Genomic DNA, 24,573 nt, shown 5'->3' on the forward strand with positions numbered 1-24,573 from the left:
CTTTTTAATATATTGTCATTTACTACTTTCCAAATCCTTAACCCCATTGTGTAGATAAAGCAAGACCACGGGAGTTTAATGGTTTAGTTATACACCTCTTGTCCCTACCAAGATTCATTTCCATGAGACTATAGCCATTTAGAAAAATCTTTAGTCTATGTGTTACTTAGGTACCAGTAATTTCCTAAGCTTATTTTTGTCTTGCTCTCTTGAAGGCTTAGGCAGTACTGTGAAGATGGACTACAGCCATATGCAACAAGACAGATTATCACACTAAGGGAACAGTGGCACTTTTAGGCATGATGGCCCTGACCAAAATTAACCAGGCAGGGGTCTGCGAAGGGACAGGAGACAAGGCATTTGGGGGATGACAGTCGAGGAATGCTTCATTGGGGAAGTAATAGCAGAGCCAAGAGCTGAAGGAATGCTAAGGTCTGCGGGCAGCAGAGGAGAGGGTGCCCAATCCAAGAGATGTCATCAAAATGCCTCTGGTGAGGGCCCGTAGAGAGACATGAGCAGAATTCCAAAGGGACAGATGAGCAAGGGTTCTGTGGACCCTTGCAGAGGTGGAAGTAGCCTTGCCTTTTTTCCTATTTATCTTTTTCATCTTAAAATTCCACTTGATTCCCCAAGCTTTGGTCTGAGCAAACATTAATGCAAGGCGTTTTGCAGCAACAATGGCTTTTATCTGGATGGTTGTGAAGAGGAGGAAAGCCAAACTCTGGTGCCCTTCCACTGCCGTGTAAACGCATGCCTCACTTTGAAGTATGTAATAAGTGATTGTTTCATAATCTGTAATACCTGAAATACTTGGTGACGTACCCTCTTAGCCAAACAAACCTTAAGGAAAAACAGCAGCGTACTGTTTAAAGGAGATTGGTTTGTTTAAACAGGAGCTTGGAAACCAAGGGACAGCATTTGAAACAGCAAAGAACTGGCTGCAACCCAAAAGTTCATGAGCACAGAATGAAGAAATAATGAGGATGTGTTCAGACAGTCTGATGGAGCTATTGTAATGGGCTCCAGCCTAGCGCTAAGTGAAAAGAGCAAGCCAAGAAAAGACCCTGTGGGTGACTCTGAGGAAGGGAAGCTAAGCAGTATTTTGTGTAGAGTTTAGGGTTTATCTGTGATAAAATATGGGAAGAAATCCTCAAATTTCAGAATAGAGATTACATGATTACATGGGGAAAGAAGAAGACAAAGACTGAAGAAGGCTCACTCACAAGTTTCAGAAATTGGAAAATTCCATTCTTATTCCTGTGTGGAAGGTGGATATTTGTTTCCATGTTGTTCCTTATAAGTGATACATATTTTTAGTAATATTTTGCATATATGCAAGCATTAACAAAACAAGATTTCAGATTCTTTCTTTAGCAAGAATTCAGATCTTGCCACGAAAGACACTCTTGCCTATTCCATGCACTGAAATCCCTCTTTTAAAGCTTACAGGCATCCTTCTTGTATTTACTCTATATTTTAGTGAGCACAGTGTCAGGAAAAGCACTCTCACTCTCTGGAAGGCAAATAAAATGCAGAATCAACTGTGGATGAAAAGATTCAGCCAGGAGAAACTCAAGTGTGTTCATCCATCTTTTTTTTGTCGTTGTTTATTTCATTTGGTTTCGGTTTTTGTAAGACAGGGTCTCACTATGTAGCTCTGGCTGTCCTAGAATTCACTCAGTAGACCAGACTGGTCTTGAACTCACAGAGATCCTCCTGCCTCTGCCTTCTAAGTGCTGCGATTAAAGGTGTGTGCCACTACACCTTTGACTGAAGAGTCTGTGGTGTCCTGAGCTAGTTGACATGTGACATAACATGGGGTATTCAAGGAACACTGCAAGTACATTCACTTAGAATGATGTGTTTACAGGAAGCTGAAGATTAATTTTCTCAAGACTCACAGGCAAGTACTTCCAAAAAATAATAAAAGAATAATAAAAGCATTACATATCCACGCAAATCAAAATTCACAGAACAGTGGCAGGCAGCCAACCCAACTATTTCAGGTCTGCTGTCCCATCTGCTTGGCCTGTTAACTGTCGGAAAATACAAGCAAATCACTTCTTCTGCAACTAATTCACGACAGGGTTCCTAAAATCCAGACTTCATGATGCAACGTTAATAAGACCAAACAGCTTATTATGATCAATAAAACAGAGCCTTCCAGCAGTTCAGAGGCAAAAGTTGGCTCAAATGCCTCTTTGGTGGACATGGGGCCCAAGTACCAGCATCCTTGCCTGGCACTGTGGAAGGCCCACAGCCAGGAAACCCTCAGACATCAGGAAGCAGCTCTCAGCCTTGATTCTTCTCTGCATATGAACCCAAAGGCATTCTCTTCCTGCTAGACTTTATTAGCCCCAATATGTGGTAATTAATTTACTGCAGACTCTTAATTCATAAATGGATCAAATAAAGCTTTCCATGGCTTTTGGCAGTCACCTCTTAGTAAATGATGATGACTAAAGTTGGTTCAAATGCTGCTTCTAAGTCAACCCCTTTAGCCTGCAAAGTTCAATTAAGGAGTTCTTTGCTTATTGTGCATGGTAACCCTTCAAAGAAGGAATTATTCATGTATTTTCCATCGCCAAAAAAGAAAGTAAAGCCAGCTATGAAGCAATGCCTAGAATGTTGATCCACGCATTCCCAAGAAGTTAAAACCCTTCCTCCTCACTACCTGGCCTGTATATAGTGGAGGAGAAAGCCAAGTAAAGTGTAATACACTAAAATTAATAATGGAAATCTAACTACCAAGGAACGTTCTGGACAAGCAAACACAAACAAAACCATCTAGTTGAGTTTTATCCTCTCTGTTCCCCTGCTCAATGCCACCAAGAGGTAAATAGAGTCTAAGTTGGACTTGGGACTTAACTGGCAACCAGGGAAGGCAGATTGAAGATCACCACAGGAGGACTGCTACTTGAACCTTAAAAAAAAAAGATAGAAAGAAAGAAAAAAGAAAAGACATGTTCTTGTGTGTTCTTGGCTTTCCCTCATCTCATTATGAAGCTGCGGATGACTCTGAAAGTCTTCTACTCCTGCTTCAACCTCTGGAGACTGGGATTACCATTATGTGCTACCATGCCCCTATATGAGTGGATTACCAGTATGCACTACCATGCCCCTATGTGGGTGGATTACCAGTATGCACTACCATGCCCCTATATGAGTAGATTACCATTATGTACTACCATGCCCCTATATGGATGGATTACCATTCTACACTACCATGCCCAGTTCATAGGTGCTGGGGATTGAACTCAGGGCTCCATGCATGCTACTCAAGTAGCATACCGACCAGCCTCAGTTCTTATGTGTATACCTTGACTGGCTGGCCAAGCCTAGCTAAGCTCAGGTACCAACCCACTCAAGGGCCGTAACTAGCATGTCAGCTGATGTGTATACTTGCTGTTTGCTGTCTACTTCTACCAGGCTGTCGACAGCTCCGCTCAGGGCAGGGACCCAAAATCTTTCCCTCTGATTCTTCCCTTTTCAACAGGTTGGGGACTGGCCTCCAGTTCTCCTTTCTGTGGCCAGGCTGTGATTGTCTCAAGATATGAAAAAGATGAGTGCATTTCTCTTCCAAAACTCCATCAATTCAGAAATGTTCTGTGTCTATCAGTAAAAGAAGCATTTGGTCCTGCTATTCTGTAAACACACAGCCTTCCCAGAGCCCGGCAGCACACTTAGATGAAGGAAGAGGACAAGAATTCCACTCTCCACCCGGCGGCCAGAGAGGCCAAGGCTCTAAATCTCCTTGAAGCTGAAAACAAATTAGCAGCCTTGCCTGCACTGACTTGGCCCCTGTTAAAAGTGGCTTCTCTTCACTCCTGCGTTCCAAGCCGTGCTCCTCCAAGATAACACTTTTAAGGACATAAAAGCATTTCCTTCAGCTTACTGACTGTCACCTCGTTGACCCCCCACTGACAGAACAGCAAGAACCTATCACCCTCCCCCACCCAACCCAATTACCCACTCCATGCCAGCACAGACTTGAGCGGGGTGGGAGAACGGTATGGGAAGGAGGAACAGATTTCAGCACCACCATCTAGGTTGGAGAATAAAGTCTTGGGATAAGGTTCATCCACTCAGTATTGGGACTGAGACCTTCCCATATGCTCTACATTGGTGGAGAAGACAGGCACCTCTGCCTCAGAGACATCAACGAGATGTTCATATCATCGTTCCCAATCTCTACACTCCAGGAATATAAAGAAAGGTACCCTTTGTTACTCTACAGTGGGCAGACTAAACCAAACAGGACCTTTCTAGACAAATAACAATACTTGAAAACATAAGTAGTTGCACACGCTGTGGTTACGTGAGCAAAGATGCTCCGAGACACTCCAAACACAGCCCTCCCAAGTGTGGTTTCATTAGCGAATGAATACAACAGTGGACCTTGGTTCTCTTCATCACATCTCTCCCTTGGAGAAAGAAAGTACTTATGAAACCCATCTCAACTACAACTTCATGGAAGGTCAACAAAGAAGAAAGGAAGAGTTTTACAACAAACACTGAAAAGAGTTTTGGGGAAATAAGGAAAGTATCAGTGGTGTGAGCAACTCTTCTTGTTAAATAAAAATGCAAAGAACAGAGCTCTGGCCAAAATAATGACTGGCAAGGGTCCATAAGGAGGTAGGCAGGGTAAGGGCTGCAGAAAGCTCTTTCCAAAAGCCACTGTCTTGCTGTAGATAACCAATAACCAAACAACAACCAAGTTTTAAGTTTCCAAACTTAGAGTCTGTACGAAAACCAAACACAACAGAAGCCACATTTGTGGGGATAACTAGGTCTAATAATCCATAATAACAGACTGACCATAACCCCAGCCCATGGGAGTCTGATGCACCAGGACCCCAAGATCCAGGCCATACTAGGGTATGTGGAAAGGCTTCAGCTTAAGAAAACAAACAAACAAATAACCAAAAAACAAATAGCAATGATCTTGAAAAACATTGATTGCTGTGTGTAAGTGATAATTATGATGGCATATCCAAAATCAACTAAAATGATCTCATAGTGGCTACCAGAAATTCTCAGCTAAGGAACTATAGTATGAAGATAACATTGCAGTTAAAAAAAAAAAAAAGGTCAGGAAGATTAAGCTAAATTTGCATAATGCAGAGAAAACCTTCAGCCTTTAGTTCCCTAGAATTGAGAGCAAGAAAGATGGCAGTCAGGACTGTAGAGAAAGCTTTTCTTAAGAAACTGATAAAAGCAGACTAAAGTTAAAAAGCGATCCACAGCCCAGGGGCACTCTGGAACGAGCCCTCTAGATTCTTTCATTCCCTCATTGAGTCCCACCAAGGTATACTCCGTAGCAGTTAGCATCTGACAGCCAAGAACCCACAGATATTTGAGGAGCTTCACTGCTGAGAAATGGAAAGCCCAAATTAGATACAATCAAAAGAGAAAGAAATTAAAAATAATACTGAGAGAAAAATAAGAAAGAAAAAAAAAGTATTTTTGGAGAAGCAAGAAGAGAGTTATTCATGAAACTAAAATGAAAGGCTCAAAGGGACAATTCTGGGTTGTTGTTGTTTTTTTAAGGCTTTAGAAATGAAAGATACATGAGAACAGATTTGTCAGTGAAAAGACAATGATAAATTTGGGGAAAAGTCTGCTGAAATCAGAAAATACATAAATACCTATAAACCAGGGTTTTGAGAAAGGAAGGAAAAAGAGGGTGTAACAGGAGGTTCTAAATAAAAGGTCTAAAAAGAGACTAGAATGTAAATCATAGCCACTCCATCACAGTCTGTCTACACGGTCTTGAAAAGGAAGCCGATTCCAGGCAGAGGCCCAAGCTTTAGCACTACAGGATTTAAAAGGACTCACGACAAAGGATGTCAACAAGATATGTCAGAATGCTCTAGACAAAAGATGAAGGCTTTGGGGACAAGACAAGGATCAGATACAAGACCTCAAGTTGGGGTGGCATTACACATCTCCCACACAACACAGGGGAGCTCAGAGTAGTGAGGTACCACCTTCAAAGGCCTGAAGTCAAGCAACTCCCAATCAGCTCTGGAGCTGCCACAGCATTAACTAAGTGTCAGGGTGGAAGGAACACATTGGTAGGCCTTCAGGATTTCGTAACTTTTACTTCCCATGAACACAACTGGAAGACAATTAAGATTAAGGCAGACCAAGAGGAGAGGACATGCAATGTAACAGGTGACGTCATCTTCAGCAAGCTGTAAAATAGCAACCTCAGATTTGTGTAGACATGAATAATGCTCTTGTAATCAGTCCAGACTGGAGCAGGTCAGAAGACTGGGAAAAACTAGTCCAGTATGTAAACTGTGTGGGATACTTGATGCCTTTCAACGTAATGAGAGGCAATTTAATTCTGGCAGGATAATGGATGGTAAATTAGTGATGGACTCAGAGAACACTAAGCAAACAAAATAAAAATCAAATATTAACTCCAGGGAGAAAGGTAGATGAGAAAGAAAGGTAATCACAGTACACTGCTATGCTGCGGGTAGTATTCATAACCATAACAATGTAAACATTTCCAACAGAAAATTACTTGTGGTAGGCAGCCTCTATAATGGTCCCGAATTCCACCACTTCTTAGTATTCATACTCTGCTTGAAGTGAGTACAGCTTTCAGGTCTAACATCAAGTTATACAAAAGGATGGATTCTATTTGGAACTTTATATCCATTTATCTGTCAGTCTGTCTATCTATCTCTCTATCTACCTATCCATCTATCTATCCATCTGTCCATCCATCCATCCATCCATCCATCCATCCATCCATCCATCCATCTTCATGGAAAAGTAGGCTGCCATGATTTGAGTGGTTCTGATGAAGAAGCTCATGTTAAGGCCTTCAGCCTAGTAGCCCACAACAGATTAAAGCTTGCCAACAACCACATAAGTGAGCTCAAAAGGGAGTCCTTCAGGTTCTGCCAAGTCATCGGCTAACAGGAGCACAGCTACAGCTTGACGGAAGGAAACCCCAGGAGATAGTTTGGTCAGGAGCAACTGGCTAAGTTGCTTTCACATTCCACATTCCTGACCCAAGGAAACTGTGACATAATATATGTTTGTTATTCTAAGGCTCCATGTTTCAGAATAATTTGTCAAACAGCAATAGGGAGCTCATAACTCATAATTATATTGGGAGTATGGGTGGGGTAAAATATATTTGTGTTGGAGGGTAAGAGAGATTAGTCATTATGTTTCCAAATAAGAAGTTCTGTAAAACACCCAAATCAGAGGAAAATTCAAGAAATGTTTACAAAGAGAGAGAGAGAGAGAGAGGAAAATGTCACCTAAGAGTTCAGAGTAGTTAATTGCCTCTGAAGAGCAGAAATTGGGTGAAAGGAAAATCGGGATATGAAACCACTGCCTTTTTAATTGGTCTATAAAAAAAATCTGTGGCCTTTTGAACTAATGTGTGTATCTATGTGCGCGTGTATGAGCATGTGTGTAACTTGGATAGAAGTTAGAAAGTAAGTGAAGCTACACTCACATGCTCACTGCCCTGTTAACATAACATCTCTGTTTCACAGTGGTGCTTGCACAGGTCCATTAGGCCAGCAGCTTCAGGACCTGCCAGGGAAGTGGTCTTGGCCCAGGACAGCTTGTCAGAGGAGTTCTTCCTCAAAGGGAGTGAGCCACAGAATTCCCCTTTCCTGGAGGAGTGCTCATGGTTTGACATGTGGGTTGAGTACATAAAAGAGTCCTAGAAATACCAGTTTATGAAGACTCAAATCAAGCCTACCCATCCAACAGGACTTGGCACTAGCCCAGTGGGTATTTAAGAGTAATGCCATCAGAGTCATCTGCTAAGCATTCTCTGTAGATCCCTTCAAGTGTGTGATTGCTCTGGCATGAACACCTAAGATCATTACACTCCTTTCCTACCAGAACTTCGTGTATCAACAGAAGATCAGGCACTCTAGTCCACTCCATTTCACACCTGGGGGAAGCCAGGCCCAGGGCCAAGAGAAAACCGCTAATGATGTAAGTTGAGACTAGCCTGGTGCACACATTTTCTCTCCCTGTGTTCCTCTCTCCGTACCTCTGTTTCTGTCTCTTTCTCTTTTCTGTGTACCTCAGGTTAGCCTTAAACTCGCCATCCTCCGGCCTCAACCTTGCACACGTTGGGATTTGCAAGCATGTGCCACCGAACCCAGCCCTGGGTTCTTGACACCCAAGCCAGTGCTGTTTTCCAGGGTTCCTTTTATTCACTGTGCCTTATTAATGTTCCCAAGTCCCAAGGCAGGTCTGACCCACATCCTGTCCTTTGAGTTATGTAAAATGCATTAGCTGTCAAAGTGAACGGGGCATCAGGTCTACAAAAGCAGGGTAGACAACAGGAATCCATTCAAAGTATTTCACCAGGCTACTATACACATGAGTATTTATGTAACAAATAGGGACGGGGGAAGAGATCAGCCCCCCAACCTGGTCTTCCAATCTCACCCCCATCCCCCTTTTTTGAGGCAGGCTATCACACTGTAGCTGCCTTAAAACTCACTATGCACTCAAGCTGGTGTCAAACTCATGGCAATCCTCAGGCCTCCGCCTCCCAAAAGCTGAGGTTATTGGTATGAGCCCCCAAACGTGGTTGGCCTCTCCTTTAAAACCAACTTATTATCCTTACCTTAGAGATGTGGCAATTCTGTCACCTTAGTTTCGGTTTATTGTTCTTGGTTTCTTTGTCACTTTATTTTTTTTTCCTCTTGGTTTAGCTACCCATCTTTTCTCCAAAAGTGTGTGTCTAGTAGTCAGGACTGAATTACTAAAAACTGTTGAGGATTCTACCACAATGTATTGTCTTTCCTAAAAAAAAAAATATGCTAGATGGAGAGACAGTAGAATATTACAGATGATGAAAGCAAAGATTTTTAAATCAAAAATGTTAAAGATGCTTCCTAAGCTATGGAATCACGTCCCTTTGGGTCTTCACAGACTCCACATTTTATATGAAGTATAAAATGATTCTTCTGTATGATTATCACAGGAGATGAAAACCAAGGACTTGTAGCCAGGTTATCCCTGCCTTCTTACTAGTCACATTTAAAAAAGAATGAACGAGAGAGAGGATTAAAGAATGAGAAAAAGAAGTCCACAGGCAGTGGGGGAAAGGCTCTGGCTGCCTTGGAGGGATTTCCAGGTTTCCATTCTGCACTCTAATCAATGTGATTATGCCTACCAACAGACCAGGTGTACCTATTACCCTTTCATCATTTTTCATTAATGACCAGAAGGAAATACAAGAGAGAGTGACATCCAACACCGAGCCATAACAAGTTGGGCTGCCAGAATTCATAGTCGAAGAATACAAAATCAGGCTCCCTGACAATCTCTTCTGCAAATTGGTCCTTCTGCTTTGCAAAATCCACCCACGATTTTCCCCCAGTATGCAAAGAGGACCACCTGCCCCTTGCTGGCATATCGGCCTTCCCCACAGATCAAGTACAACTTACAGAGTGATTCTACTGATCACTGTGGTCAGGAGAGGCAACCCTAGAAGGAGAACAGTAATTCCTCATCAGCAAACCCAAAACTGAGCTCCTGGGGAACGGGCTCAGCTGCCAGGCTGACTTGTCCAGGGAATCCAGTGTGGTATAGCCCACCCTCTCTGGGAACTCTGAGGTGGGTTTAGTTGAGCAAGCAGGACAAGTAGATACCCCTACCCCCACCCCAAGCCATCACGAAAGCTCTGGAACTTTGTGCCTTTCAATTCTCTCTTGGATCCTGCCTTGACTGCACAACAGGCCATAAATTCCCCATACCGTTTCATACTGCTTTATTTTCTTCAGTGTGAGAAAATAAAGATGGGGACTCTAAATCAGTCTCCAAGACTCAACAATTGCATCCGACACATGATCTGCTTCGTTGACATTCCATACTTAGCAAACCTGCTGCTTGCAAGAAACTGCAGGCTCAGGGGAACTGGCCCAGCTCATGGTATTTATTTCAAGAAGATATTTAATCCACACGCTAGACATAAAATAAGATCTCCTGGAAGTTATACACTTGGGGAATTCTCGAGTAACTGACTGGGGGTTTGAGGCAACCCTCTCCTCCTAAAAGTTACTAAAGATTCATGTTAGTCCATATAATTTTAAGTAGCTTACAACATTCTGTTTCTTTGAAAATGGACCCCTTATTCTCCAAGTCTGATTAGGTTTATTTGCCCCGTTACCAATTTGAAACTAAAACAAAAACAAAAACGAAAACCTCCCCAGCAAATGCATGGCCTTCCCGTCTTCCTACCAAGTAGGGCTGCTACAAAGTGTTCACTGTGTCTCTGGTCCTTCCCAGTAAAGAGGATTCTGAGTCCGTACTTGAGTACTCAGACATGTATTGAAAACATGACACCTCTCACACAACCGTATTGCTACAGCCACCTTGGTGACAGGTTCACAGTGCTCCAAACCAAGATGGCGGATTCTGATTCTGTTTCCACCCAGCTTGAGTACCTACTCCCAAACATCTGTTAGGACAAGAAATCATTCTGTTCATGCACAGTAGAGGTGCTGGTAAGATGTGACTCAGTTCGTGCGCTGTCTGGAGTGGGTTTGCTTTCCTATTCTGAAACGTGACTGTGTCTCCTCAGGAAGCTAAGAAACACGGGAACACGGGGGGGGGGGGGGGGGGGGGGGGGGGGGCGCGCCTTCGTTGGGTCTCGTTAAACAAGCTGGCCTCCGCTGCTGCTGCTCCAGTAAAGCAAGGTATGTTAAATGTTCTCAGCCGGCTCATTTGACCTGAGTGACTTCAAAAGTTGTCTGTCCATGTAGATGTCATATCTACACGGCAAAACCCAGACTGTGAATGTACATGGGCGTCTCTGAGGAGCTAGCAGGATCCAAGCCTCCTGCTAGCCCAGGAGAACATGTGGTGCTCCCTCTCCAATGAAAGGAAAATGGATGGTTGTTTTGATTTTTCTTGTTATGAAGCACATAGCCGAAAACTACATTTGGGGGTATTTTGTAAAAATATTTAGTGAATATTAAATTTAAAAAACATTTCTCTCTATAAGCCAAAATGAGCTTCTATGTATCAGCCAAAACCTTAACAGACAGGAAAGTGTTTATTTGCTTTTTGGCAGTTTTTAAAAACTAGTTATATTCATCTACATGCTCACAACCAGAGAAGACCAATTACTTTACTCAGGAACTAGAGATTCTGAAAAAAAATTACTGCCAATAGTCCCATTATGTAGATGTTTTGCTGCACTGTAGAATAACTCTTACAACAGGGGTCTTCCCTCCAAGGCTTGGGGACCATCACTGGGGGCTGGGAAAATTGTAAGATCCAGAGGTTGGGAAGAACTGGGGCCAAAAAAATGTATCTTCTGGAAATGACAGAGCTACTATTCTCCTGAACTTCCAGCAGCTGTGATTTCCTGAACCAGACCTCTACAAGATTAAACCAGTCAACAGTCATCTAGGAGAAGGTATGGGAACATGAACATCCATCCCCACCTGAAGAGCTATTTACAGCTGAGGGGGAGGAGTCAGCATTCTTTAAGGATGTGGCCCCTGGTGGGTGATCATGCCCCAAGGGATAAGGTTGGTACCCACGAGTCTATGAGCAGGACGAAATGGACTCAGTGAGTTTTAAGAAAGAAAGAGGGGCTGGGGAGAGAGAGAAAGAGGAGAAGACATGAAGTCGGAAGGGGTAATCTGGGGGGAGAGTCAGGGGTGAATATGCTCAGAAGGCATTACATGCATGTATGAAATTTTCAAAGAATTAACTAAAATATTATATCTAAAAAGAATGAGTTTTGTTATGGGAGCCTTCCCCGTAAAGGACATGAGACTAATTAGAAGGAGAGCTTCATGCATATGTGCTAGTTTTCTCACTGTTATAACAAAACACTCAAAGGAAGCCACGTAAACAAGACTGGTTCATTTTGACTCACGGGTTCAGAGGTGTTGAGTCCATCGCAGCAAGGAAGGCCTGATAGCATTCACAGCAGGGAGAGCATGTGGCCCCCCTCGCAGGAAGTAGAACATTAAACGAAAACTGTGGGCAGGCATAGCCTTCAAAGTCTTGTGCCTAGTGGCTAACACCTACCAGCTGCGTCCCAAAGGTTCTGTAACTTACCCAAATGGCACCACCATCTGGGAACCAAATACTCCGAGTGTGAGCCTGATAGAGGGGCATGGCAGATTCACACATGAACAAAAAGAATCTCTCCAGACCAAAGCCATGAAGGACAAAGACACAGACATCAAGTGTGTCCTGTGTCACCTTTCTAACATCCAGATAATGAAATGCCACCAAAGGGCCTCAGATACTTGTTGAGTCGGAAGGCTTAATTATGAAAAATATATATATATATGAGCATACATATGACTGCTCAGTTTAGTATTCAGTTATAAGAAATTACCAAATGAGCAATCAGGGTTTTGCTTACCTCATCACACTTTTTATCTGCCCCTCTCTTGAGTCTCCTGAATGCATGATGTCAGACCCTGCTAGATATTCTGCAATTGTGCCCACGAGCCTAATTCCTGCAATTTTCTTTGCTGAGAACAGCTATCTGGAACCTATGATTTGCCTTCTCCCACATTACGGCTTATTTTCCCTTTGCCAAGGAAATACCAGCCAAGCTTCTTTTTGAACAGGAAGGCTGGAGAAGGGCATATGGGAGTTCTTTGGTCGACATTACTGTTAAAAAGTACCCTGAAAGTCCCACCTGCCAAGGGGGGGTCGACTATGGGAGGAAGCATAGGAGGCAAGCAGAGTGACAAGGCAGGGCTTGGATTGTCAGAGAGAAATCTATATTGCTTGAATATGCCAAGTGACAAATTGTGCACTATAAACAGGTTATGACACTCAAAGGGTTTTCTATGAATATTCTGTCCTCACTTCTTCCTGTCTCCGAGAAAACAGAACTGAACATAGAGACATTGGGAAGACAAGCCTAAGTGGCTGCAATTCAGAGGAACTGGGAATTACACTAATATTTCCCTGCTGTGGGTCTGAATCTCTGGTGTTTAAAAGTCTCTTTTAACTGCCTCACTTTTCTTGGGGGACAGGATACTACAAATGCCATTCCAGACACAAGCGGAGGCCAAAGCCAAACATTTCTATGATGGAGAGCAAAGGCCTCTGCTGAGGTGGAGGCCAGAGAGCCTGGACATCAGCACCACAAGCTAGACAAAGAACTTGGAGCCGGATTCCATCTGTTATTAAAATGAAGGTGGTTCCAAAGCTAGATAGGGTAAGGAAAGCACCCACATCTTTCCATCTAGGATGTACATACTGGTCCAGTCCCTTCCAGGAAGGTGTTAAACCATGTGTCCTAGTATATTACAAATGTTTGTTTTCATAGACTTAGCAATCAGGTTCTTGAAAACTGATACCAGCACTGCAATTCCAAACATACAAACCAAACAAACGACTCCCTTTACGTAAAGATATACCATCCTATGAACTTACTCAAAACTTGAGAGCAATGTGAGTAAGCACTGAAGAAATTTTAATTAAATCAGTTCTATCCATTCCATAGAATATGCCATGCCCACGAAAAGTGCTTCTTAGAAAGGGAAGTACCTTCCTTTTACAGTGTAGCACAGACTCAAATTCATGATTCTCTTGCTCCAGCCTCTCAAGCGCTGAGTTGACACAGTCATGCTCTACCATTGCCAGCTTCAAAAGTGCTCAAATAACAGCAGAATATCTCACAAGCTCAAGAGAGTGTAAGAGCCAGAGGATCAGGAAGTCTGCTGTAAGATCTGTAAGATCATGTCTCCGAGAAAAGACGGAATGGACACTCAAGATACCGCACCAATATGGCTACCTAAACAAGACCTGCACAAGTACAACACCCGGCCGGCCCTACGCCTAAACAAAGAACAGGGAGATTAGTCTTTTATTTTATTTTATTTATTAACAAGGTTTCTCTGTGTAGCTCTGGCTATTCTGGAGCTTGCTCTGCAGACCAGGCTGGCCTTGAACTCAGAGATCTGCCTGCCTCTGTCTCCTGAGTGTTGGGATTAGAGGTGTCCACCACCATGCCCAGCTGTATGTAATGAGAAAGAAAGGAGAGAAAGCAACATTTAACTATGTAGAACTGATAAGTGATGGTACCAAGGCACAGGACACAGAGGGCAGTCACTCTCCCATATCTCAGTAATAAACAAGTGGAATTTAACACTTAAAACGTACGATTGTCAAGGTGGATCAGCAGGTAAAGATGCTTGCCACCAGCCCTGACGACCTGAATTTCATCCCTGAGTCCCACACTGTGGAAGAAGAGAACTGAATCCTACATGTTGTCTTCTGAACTCCACACGTGCACCACGGCACTCCTGTGAGCTCACTAAATGTGAGTGCATGTACATGCTCACTCAACAAATGTAAGAAACTCTTTTAAAAAAATTACTCTTAAAACATGCCGTTTCCATTAGTATCACAAAACATGAAATAATTCTAACTGAACGTGTACGTTATCTACATAAGGAAAACTATAAAATTTGATTAAAGCAATCTAAGAATTAAGTAAATGAAGATATCACATTTGGAGAATGACTTTATATAGTCAAAATATTAATTCCTCCCACTTCATGTGTAGATTTAGGGCAATATTAATCCAAACCCCAGGAAGTCATTTAATGGAGCCTGGCAAACTGATTCTATTGTTACCATGGAGAGGCAAAGAGCCAAAAAAATAGCCAACACAAAGCTGAAGAAGAACAAAGCTGTGAGCCACAATGGTGTGACCTCAAAGACCACTTTAGAATATTCAGAACAGTGGTTCTCAACCTTCCTCATGCTGCCACTCTTTAACACAGTTCCTCACGTTGTGCTAATCCCCAACCCTAAAATTGTTTTCCTTACTACTTTATAACTGTAAGTTTGCTACTATTATGAATCATACTATAAATGTCTGTGTTTTCCAATGGTCTTGGGCAACCACTGTGAAAGGGTCATTCAACCCCCTCAAGGGGTCATGACCTACAGGTTGAGAACCACTGCTCTATAGTACAGCTGTAGTCATCAAGACTGTGGTTTGGGCAGAAAAGAATCAAGGTATTCCAACAGAACAGCACCCAGGCATAAACACGTGTTGATACAGTGAACTGATCTTCGACAAAGGTGCAAAGGCAACAGATTTAGGAAGGTTCTACAACAGCTGGGTATAAAAAAACACCTAGACGCAAACCTCACACCCTTCACAACGTTTATTCTATATGGACTACAGACCTCAACACACGTGCAAAACTATAAAACTGAAAGATAGCACAGAAGAAAATCTGGACGAAGTTGACAAGGGTTGGGGGAGGAGAGAGGGAGAAAAACCATCGTAAGAAGAATAAAAGACAAGCTATGGACTGGCAGAAAGTATTTTTTATCTAAAATAGGCAAAGAGCTCTTCAAATTCAATCAACAATGAAGTATTTCTAGAGCTATATTTTATTGTCTAAAGCAAACATAATTCAAAAATAGCATATTCCTGGCTTGAGGCTCCAACTACTCCAACTTACACAGGTTTTTAGTCTGTATTACTTGGTTCCATGAATTTATCCAACAGTCAACAAATACATCTGTTTGGGCTTGTTCTATGCCAAGCGTAGAGGACACTGAGGAAACAGATGATTCACTTAAGCAGCTCTTGGGATAGTGGGGCTGCAAAGGACAGTGTGTGCACACCAACTCAGCTGAAGTTTGAGGACAACCGCCAAACCAGACTCGTGAACTACAAAGAAACTCTTCCTTCACACTTCAAATAAAGCCTGCAGTTACCACACCACATTTGCTCTCTCTTTCCACCCAGCATCTTGGGGAATACCCGAGAACTCTGATGGAAGGAAAGCAGAAATCCGGAAGGCAGAGGTGTTGTGAAGAGTAAGGTCTCTACGTCCAGCTGCAGCGAGTTCGAATTTAGACTCCCACTTGCCAGGTGTGCTGCCCGACACAGGTGACCTGAGTCCCATGCCTCCGTTAGAACAGAGATGGAGATGGTGAGCTTGCTTTCGTTGAAATGAAATCAGTGCCTGATAAACACCCAGGCACAAAGTAAGTGCTTGCCAGATCAACCCTTTGTCTTTGCCCAAACCCCGCATGTTTACCCATAAACCAGCAAAGAATCAAGAACAAACATGAGAAAGTCATTTCGGGAGGAGTAAAGTCCTGGTTTCATCTGGAGTGATGAAAAACCTATTTGAAATTAATTGTAATGATGAGTGCCTAACTGTAAATGCAGTGAAAAATCAATGGATCATACATACACTTTCAATGGACAGATTGCATGTTAAGTGAATTATATTTCAATAAAGCTATGAAAAGTGTAAGAAAAAAATCAATGAAATGCTTGAATCTATGTGTATAAATGGGTCAGTAGCTATTCTTTGCAAATAGTGAGATCGTTTCTATCTTGCGATTATAAATGTATCTTCAGTTTGAAGTCATTGTAACAAAGACTCTTGGAATTTCTTTATAAATTCCTCCATTCAGGGAAAAAAATATGTCAGTTATACACACACACACACACACACACACACACACACACACACACACACGCACACACTTGCATGCTTGCACATGCTTTCATCTTTTCTCACATCTAAGTCCTAAGAAAAATGACTTTTGAATGCTTGAAGTCCTGTATTCAAATATAGAAGTTTGTCTTTGAGATAGAGCAACAAAAAAGGTTTCTAAGTGTCTTTTCTAAAGTACTCACTTCTTCAAGGCTTCTGCTCCATTACTTAACACCTGATGTCATCACCAAAGGATAGATACAGAGAACCAAAAATTAAACGTTTGTCTGAACCCATGAAGCGGAGTCCTACTTGGAAGCAGCATGTGACTCCCATTGGTGAGAGGGAAGCGACAGTATTGGCTTCCCAACAAAACACACAGCCCCAACCCCTCATCGCGCCCAACAGTTTGTGCACATTACTCCATCAGAAAAGCGCGTGTGCACGTCACAGAGTTCTATCACTACAAATCTTTCCTTTGTTGGTTTTCGTTCTTTGAGTCAGGTTTCTCTGTGTAACCCCGGCTGTCCTGAAACTCACTCTGTAGTCCAGGCTCGCCTCGAATTTACAAAGATTCACCTGCCTCTGCTTCCTGAGTGCTGGCATGTAGGGTCCTGCCCCCCCCCCATTTTGGGTAGCTGTTGCCAGTGTAGCGGGCGGTACCGCGACACTGGGATTAAAGGCTTGAGCCACCACCATTTGGTTTACAAATCTTTGCTTAATTTAAAGATGCTGGATCCACACTGCGGTTCACACCTGAAACTCCAGCTAAAGCCGGAGTTAAGGAGCTAAGCGGAAGCAGGAGGATGGCTTGTTCTGGGACAACTTAGTAAAACTATCTCAAAAGCAAAACCGAACAACAACCACGCCCTCAGTATAAGAAGAGGTAGCCTTCGGTGAACACGGGCGTTGGTTTTTGACGTGGGTTTCCCTTCCGTGTGAATACGCACTCTGGAAGAGACAACCTGTGCTCTGCTCTTCTACCAGTGATGGTGGATTTCAAGGGGCCACCTGCACTCTCTCATTGGCAGCCTTCCTTGTAAGCTGAGCAAGAAAGACTATGGAAAAGTTCATCCCCAATGCAGGCAGTGGTACTAAGTAATACTTCTTTCAGCCCCTCAACCCCTCTGTGGGGTTCTGCGGAGGATCAAGGCTAGACCCTCTTTCTTACCAACACAGTAATTAAACCATTATTTCTTTTTGACAAACCTATGAACTGATAAACCTCAACTGAGCACTGGTCACTAGCTCCAGCCACCGTTCATCTCCACGTTTGCTGTGACTGTGTGGTTATTAGGGATGGGAGAGGATAATGAGGCATGTGAGTCAACAATGTCATGTCACGCCCCTGGGGATCCCAGTCGAATTTTTAATGACACAGCTCTCAATCAACAGTTTCTCACTCAGCAAAGCACCACACAAACTCCAATGCTCAGGCACAGAAAACACGGCATAAGCTTGGATTAGCATGTAATCTCTTCTCAAATTAATCAGAAGTTTAAAAGAAATGTTCTGTTTGAAGTAGTGGGATCAGGAAGGAAATACGGCAGAACGGGATCATGAGGCTGTATTTTAGGCTATCCTCAGTTATGCAGATTATTTGCCTTTTAGGGAGTGATCTTGAAACTCCCTACACTGCACATTTATGACTTTAGAAATGCAAGAGAAACAGAGTTTAAGAACATCTCTAGTGGTGTTAAAAAGAGTCATTTATTTCTCCAGTTAATTACCTTTTAAAACCATCATTTCCTAAGTCTTCATCTTTTTTTTTCCCTTTTCTTCTTTTTTTTTAAACTTGGAAACCAAAGGCACAGAACACCGGGTGAAGAAGTTCCTATGTGGCATTCTTCCCTTCAACACGATTCCGTCTCACTACAATCATACTGACTGCATCACTGGCATTCCACTGTCTCCTAGGAAATCTCCCACTGATGACCTAAGCAAGGTTTGTCTGTTTGCTTGTTTGTAGACAGGGTCTCCCTGGAGCCCAAGCTGGCCTCAAGCTCAGATTTGTTCTGTCTCCTGAGAGCTGGAGCTACAAGTGAGATCCATTTTCTCCAGGATATATGCTACATTAACGTTACTGCTAGTTTCTGGACTATTTCGAAATCAATTCAGCAGAAACTACAAAGGAATAAACCTGTTGTGCGTGGCTCGTTTGAAAACTCAACCGTAAGGTGCCTCCCACCATTTTAGGAAGAGTGGTATCAATCGGTAGTTCCTGAAGGCTGTGGCTCAAATCCTCTGTGGTTCATCTGGATGGATGTTCAAGGCTCCCACCTTCCCTCACAAGTAACTGAACAACTATGCTCCCCCGCCATACTTCAACATCTTTGTAGGTCTTATCAGCTGTCAGGTAAAGAATGGTAAAGAATGGGAACTTGAGACAATAAATACATGTGACTCCCTTAGAGAGAAAAGATCAAGGAGCTTGCAAGGGACCTAGTGTTCTCCCTTCTCTCCCCATCCCTCACTCTTCCCTATCCCTCCAATCACCTTTGGAATGTTAAAACACCAGTAGCAGGTCATCAACCAAACCAGACCAATGGCAAATCCACGCCAACTCAGACTAACTCGGTGCCTAGGGTGGTACCTGGGCATCTGACAGTTTTAAAAGCCATCCCTTCTTGGGTGAGTCAATAGCACGGTGCTGAGAACTCATGCTCTGTTCTCCCATGGGTGTTCAAGAGGCCATCATTGGCAAATGCCAGTTTTCTTTTCTCTAAGGAGCTTTACTCAGTTAAGCATTAGGACACTAAAGGGGATGGTGGGTATACATGAACCAAGTCTTTTCTCTCACATATGGCCGCCCACTAAAAAAAGGTCCAATAAGAAATGTAATTGAGGGGATGGACAGCTGGTTCAGCAGTCACGAATTCAATTCCCACCACGCCCTGTGCCCTGTGGCTCACAACCACCTGTAACTCCAGCTCTAGGGATCCAAACCCTCTTCTGGCTTCCTCAGACACCTGTGCTCATGTGCACATACCCAGAGAGGCACTCATATACATAAAACTAAAAATAAACAATAATTGTTGAAACCCCTCCTCCGCAACTTCAATAAAAATGCAAAAGAAAACACACTCAAGACTCCTAAAGCCAAGTTCAACACATGTATTTACACACAGTGCTGAATTCACCAATTCCAAACTGCCTCCCCCTTCTTAAGATCAAATTTTCAAACAAACTCTTATACTTGAGGCATGTGTGTCCCAAATGTCATGGGTGAAGTGCTATGGAGATTCTTCCAACATCTGTGAGTAATTTCGTACAATTCATCATTGTTCCTAAACATTCACCTTAAAGAAGAAAGATCAGAGTAGGGTAAGCAAACATGCACATGTAGTAATAGTTTTTCTCTTCTATTAAGCATATTCTGAAGCCGGCTAATTTTTTCCAGAAGCAACTTTACTATTAACACTTTATTCCTGAGCACAAGTGGGTTCTTGAACAACCAGAAATTCACGACGGGCAGTAACAAGAAGAGCAAAGACCGACTAAAGGAAATTGACTCTAATGAGGGCTTCCTAGAACAAGAGGCAACTAAGTCCTTAACCCAACGTCAGGTCCCAGTCTCCCTATTCCTTCCCCACTCCAAGAGGTTGCAAGAATATCCACTATCCCCTGGAGACAGTAACTATGAACTCTGGAAATTCTGGGGTCTAAAAGCACAGGCATATACAACCTCCACACATGTGACTGCACTATCAAATTAAATTTCGGAAAAACACTACTCGTTATGGTAGCAATGGAGAGATTTGACTCAACTCAGCTCACAGGCACCTGTCAATTTTATAAGTGTGGGGACAAGCAGCTCTTCCTTTAGTGAAACCTCATTTGACAAATTATTGTATGTTCAGTGCCCTCTCCTTTCCTCAAAACCATCTTTTTTTCCCCCTCCCTCTGCAAAAATAATTGGCTCCAAATGTCTTTGTTCTGTGGCTCTCTTTGTTTTTCATGAAAAGGAGAAATTAATAGTCAATTGAGTTTAATTTTTAAATTGGTGCCAAGGCCTTAAGCACACAGTACCAGGAAAGAAATGAAAAAAGTAAATGCCCTCTTCTTGAAAATGAGTGTTTATTAAATACATACATGTCTTAGGACCCAGGCCTTCATAAAAATAAATTCTTTGATTGTACATAGGTCAGAAATTTAGCAAGAATAACCCTATGAATGGCTCTGGCTCCTTACGTCACCACAGTGAACAACTGCCCATGCCATGTCCTGGCACACGTGAGGCAGCAAGGAGATGGGCCATGGCCACGGTCGGCTACTCTGCCTTGCTTCTATAGCTATGAGTTGGGGTAGAGACACCTATAGATACGGCTGGGTGGAGACACAGAAACCCGGTTATATCAAAATCTGTAAACCACCAGGCACAGGGACAAGTACTTGGAATCCCAACAGTCAGAAGGCAGAGGCAGGTGGATCATGAGTTCAGTGCCAGCCTCCAGTACAGAGTGCAACTGTCTCAAAAACAGATTGTTTGTTTGTTTCAAATCAAAAACCATTTTTTAGAGGCTAGGGTGGAAGTGGTAAGGCTTTATTTATATATTATCAAAACCATTATCTTCAAGCTCCTTTAAACGTGGGGCCAGAGTATCAGAATTCTACTTCAATTCACGGACTGCTTTGGCTTTTAATCACAAGCTCTCAAGCCCCCTGCTCTATATAATCCACTTTTATTAGAGGCCAAGGTTAAAAGTCAAAACTAAGCAGACTTCTAGGCAAACTGAAAAATAACCCAAACTGTCCCAGAAAGCTTATGGCTAATTTTGTAATAGCTACCACCCAGTGAGATTACAGGGCAGGAAGCCTGTCCTACGCCACACTTCCATAAATAAAATCATGACAAGCAATAAACCCATTAGGAACCAGGAAGACAGCACCTCACTTAAATGGGTGTATTTTCCAGGAAATCTCCATTTCGAGTTTATGGAAGTCAACCCCTATTTTTTCTAAATCCTTTTTTTCCCCCTTGTTGCTGAAAATCTTTATGTAACTAATTAACTGTGATGTTGTTAATGTCTCAATTCTCTTTCTACAAAAAGAGGGGTCAGCCTGAACCCCTTCTCCACCATGTCTGCTCTACAGGAAGAACCCTAGGAAGGAAAGCTGTACAACCTGAGGAGTGTGGGGGCCAGACAGAGACTGGCCTTGGCCTTGGCAATGGGTCCCGAACGAACAGACGATAAGAAACGTGTATATCTATGTGACCTCATGTCACGCTTCATGCCCCCATATTCTCATGGTATTGTGCTAATCAGCTTTCCAGAGGGGAGACAAACCCAACAAACTAAAACTTCACAGATGGAGAAGATTTTGGAAAAAAAAAAAAAAAAAGTCAATCTAAATTTTAGGTATCACTTTTACTTAAACAAACAAGAACTATTTTTATTCCCCTTTACTGTCTAGTTAATTATTTTTCTTCATTATTGGCACAAGCTGTAATCTTTGTTTTTAACTATTAAGAAACGGGCCATACAAGAGTGCGCATAATAATCTTTGTTTTCCTTTCTTGAAACAGCCAGAAATAAAATAATTTTTTTCTGCCCATCAATAAACCCCTCCTAGGGGCACACCCAAACCTCCCTCCTAGGGGCACACCCAAGCCTCCCGGGCATATAATCTACCTTCTTCCTTTAGGTTTTGCATCCTCAATCTTCCCCCATAGCAAATCAACTAATGACTGAGTCTCCGCCCATTCTTGTCTCAGCCTTGTCCCGACTCTTCTCACAGACGCCATCCATGGCCCTTGCCCTTGACCAACCTAGCTTAAAGGGGAGAGAGAGGTCCCCCGTGCTCATGGCCTACTGCTCCTCTCGGAACAACTAGTGTGTCCCCTCCTTCAGCTCCTTGCCTGCTTTTCTCACTGTACTTGGAGCAGGCCGCTATCAGTCTCTGGGAGTGGCTTTTCCGTCTCTTCTGGCTTGTTAAGGACACATGCCATTTGAAACACTCCACACACCACGGGCTCCGAGACACGGCAACCTGATCTGGACCACCTATCTGCACGGCTGGTACTCTGACTTCTATTCCCGATGGCGGCGGTGATCGATGGATCCCGTTTCCCCCGGGCGGTGTTTCCCCGGTGACTAATGGGATGCATTTGCCAAACGGCCTGCCGAGTTAAGGGGCAGGAAAGGTTCTGTCTGGAGACGGAGGAGAGATGACTGGCTCAACCGGGCCTTAAACCTTTAACCTTAGCTTCATTAGCTCTGAGCACCAACCAGCCTCAGCTACATCCCGACAATGGCCCTGGCTATGCACAAGGGGCACGTTAGGTTCAGAAGGTAGGTACATAGAAGACTGCGCAGAAAGAAGACAAATGGTCTGGCACACCACACATAAAATGAACTTGAGCTCTGTCTCGTTGATACCTTTTAGGAGAAAGTTGCTCCTGACCCCGCTTCTCACAGATTCTCCATGTTAGCCCTCTGTATGGAGAAGCATTTTAAGGCTCTGACATATCTTTAAGGTAAAAACAACCAGGAACACGCCAATCAAGTATCGTTATTTAAAGCAGGTCAGAGAGCCTACAAAGAACCTTTTCGCCCTCTCAAACCACAAAGCAAATAAAGCCCCCTCACAGGTGGACAGAGATACATCATGGAGAAGAGGGCAGAGGGAGATAAATAAAAATAAATGGTATTTACCTTCTTCTGTTTCATGCCACACGATCCCTTCCAAATTGACACTGGTCCCAGGTTCACAGGGCCCGAGACACTCTGGCTCTGTCACTACTCCAACTTCACACGTATTGACACCCACGGACCGAGTCCGAACCAAAAGCTGTTCGACTGGTGCTGCAATATTGGATGAAGATGGGGAAAAGTAGGAGGGCAGAATCTGAGGTGCGAGACTGCTGGCAATCGGCGGCGGTGGTGCCGGCACTGTAAACAGGGGGTCAACCTGAAAGACAGACAGGCTTACTGCAGGGGTGATGCATTCCGGGAGTTCTCTGTAATGCAATCTGCTTACATGGCTTCTAGAACAGATTATTACTCTACTTTCCATTTGCAATTATCATTGAGTGCTTTCGTGGTGTCAAAAATATAAGCAGAACCGAAATGAGCAATTTGTGTTTTCAGGTCCAAGAAGGTGACGAGGAGGAGCCCTAGCTTCCTGAAGGAGAAGCAGGCCTTCTAAACTCACCAACGGACAACCTTTCAGTCTCCGGAGACGTGAATGGAAATGCCTTGTAAAATTAACACTATTTCCCACTCATACAGAAACCTCATTTTCAAAATTATTACATTATCTAAAGGAAAAACTGATAAATACTAATAAAAAACAATATCTGTGTTATTGGACATTTAAATAAAGGAGATGGACTACAATTGTTCTCAGAGTACTTTATAAACCATAATGAATTAAATCACTACTAAAATATATTAACTTACTCTGCTGAATCTATAAAATTTATAACTTGATTATACACACTGAAGCATGTAAGCTGAATATTAGCCTGTGTTAAGAACCAATTCCTAATTAAGTGTTCTAGCGTGAAGTTTAGCAGGAATTCATAAAGAGGATAAATAAATGTGTGTGCCTGGCATCCACACAACCAACCTGAGCCTCCCCACCTACAAAGCCTTTAATAATTCACCTTATCGAGACGACTGAGGAGCTCAACCAAGGCTGGGGAGCCCCCCACCTCCCAATCCAAAGAAATGGATATTGCAGTCAAGTGCAAGGCCTTGAGGTGCAGGAATGTCTCCTTTGCACCCCTAACCCCAGAAGGACAGCAAAGGTGTTCTTTCCAAGTTTAGACGCCGGACCGTGATGAAACCAAAGCCCACATATGTCCTAGACAGACCGCCAGTCACTCCTTTGGCTACTTAACAAGTACAAGGACTGCTATTGAGCAACTTTGATTTGACCTTGGAAACAGGTCACGGGTTGTGGAAAAGACTCAGAGGAACACACCTGTGTACTAGGACTCCAGATTACCTGTGCACTGTGTGCAGACAGGGCTTCAATTCAAGGGATAGCATCTTGCATTCATTATCAGTTGGGGAGACAAACAGTGAATGTTAAGAAGGATTACCAGATGGTTGACCTAGTAAAACTTGATCTCATCTGCTGTGCATATATCCCTTGCTTCATAAAG

General features: G+C 43.1%; 1 protein-coding gene and 1 long non-coding RNA gene across 5 annotated transcripts in view; one reads left to right on the top strand and one right to left on the bottom strand.

The window, feature by feature from the left end:
* Znf608 (zinc finger protein 608) overlaps nt 1–24,573 on the bottom strand; it is a 105,878-nt gene that overhangs the window by 38,948 nt on the left and 42,357 nt on the right. For all 4 annotated transcript variants that reach the window (XM_059245912.1, XM_059245914.1, XM_059245915.1 and 1 more), the window contains exon 2: nt 23,117–23,372. In XM_059245912.1, coding sequence (XP_059101895.1) covers nt 23,117–23,372 — 256 coding nt within the window. The remainder of the gene's footprint in view (nt 1–23,116; nt 23,373–24,573) is intronic.
* LOC131895487 (uncharacterized) lies at nt 18,389–23,800 on the top strand. Its single transcript, XR_009375196.1, has 2 exons — nt 18,389–18,816; nt 23,552–23,800. It is a non-coding gene; the product is annotated as an uncharacterized LOC131895487 (long non-coding RNA).

Source organism: Peromyscus eremicus, chromosome 19 (genome assembly GCF_949786415.1).
Source record: "Peromyscus eremicus chromosome 19, PerEre_H2_v1, whole genome shotgun sequence".
In the NCBI taxonomy this organism is placed as follows: domain Eukaryota; kingdom Metazoa; phylum Chordata; class Mammalia; order Rodentia; family Cricetidae; genus Peromyscus; species Peromyscus eremicus.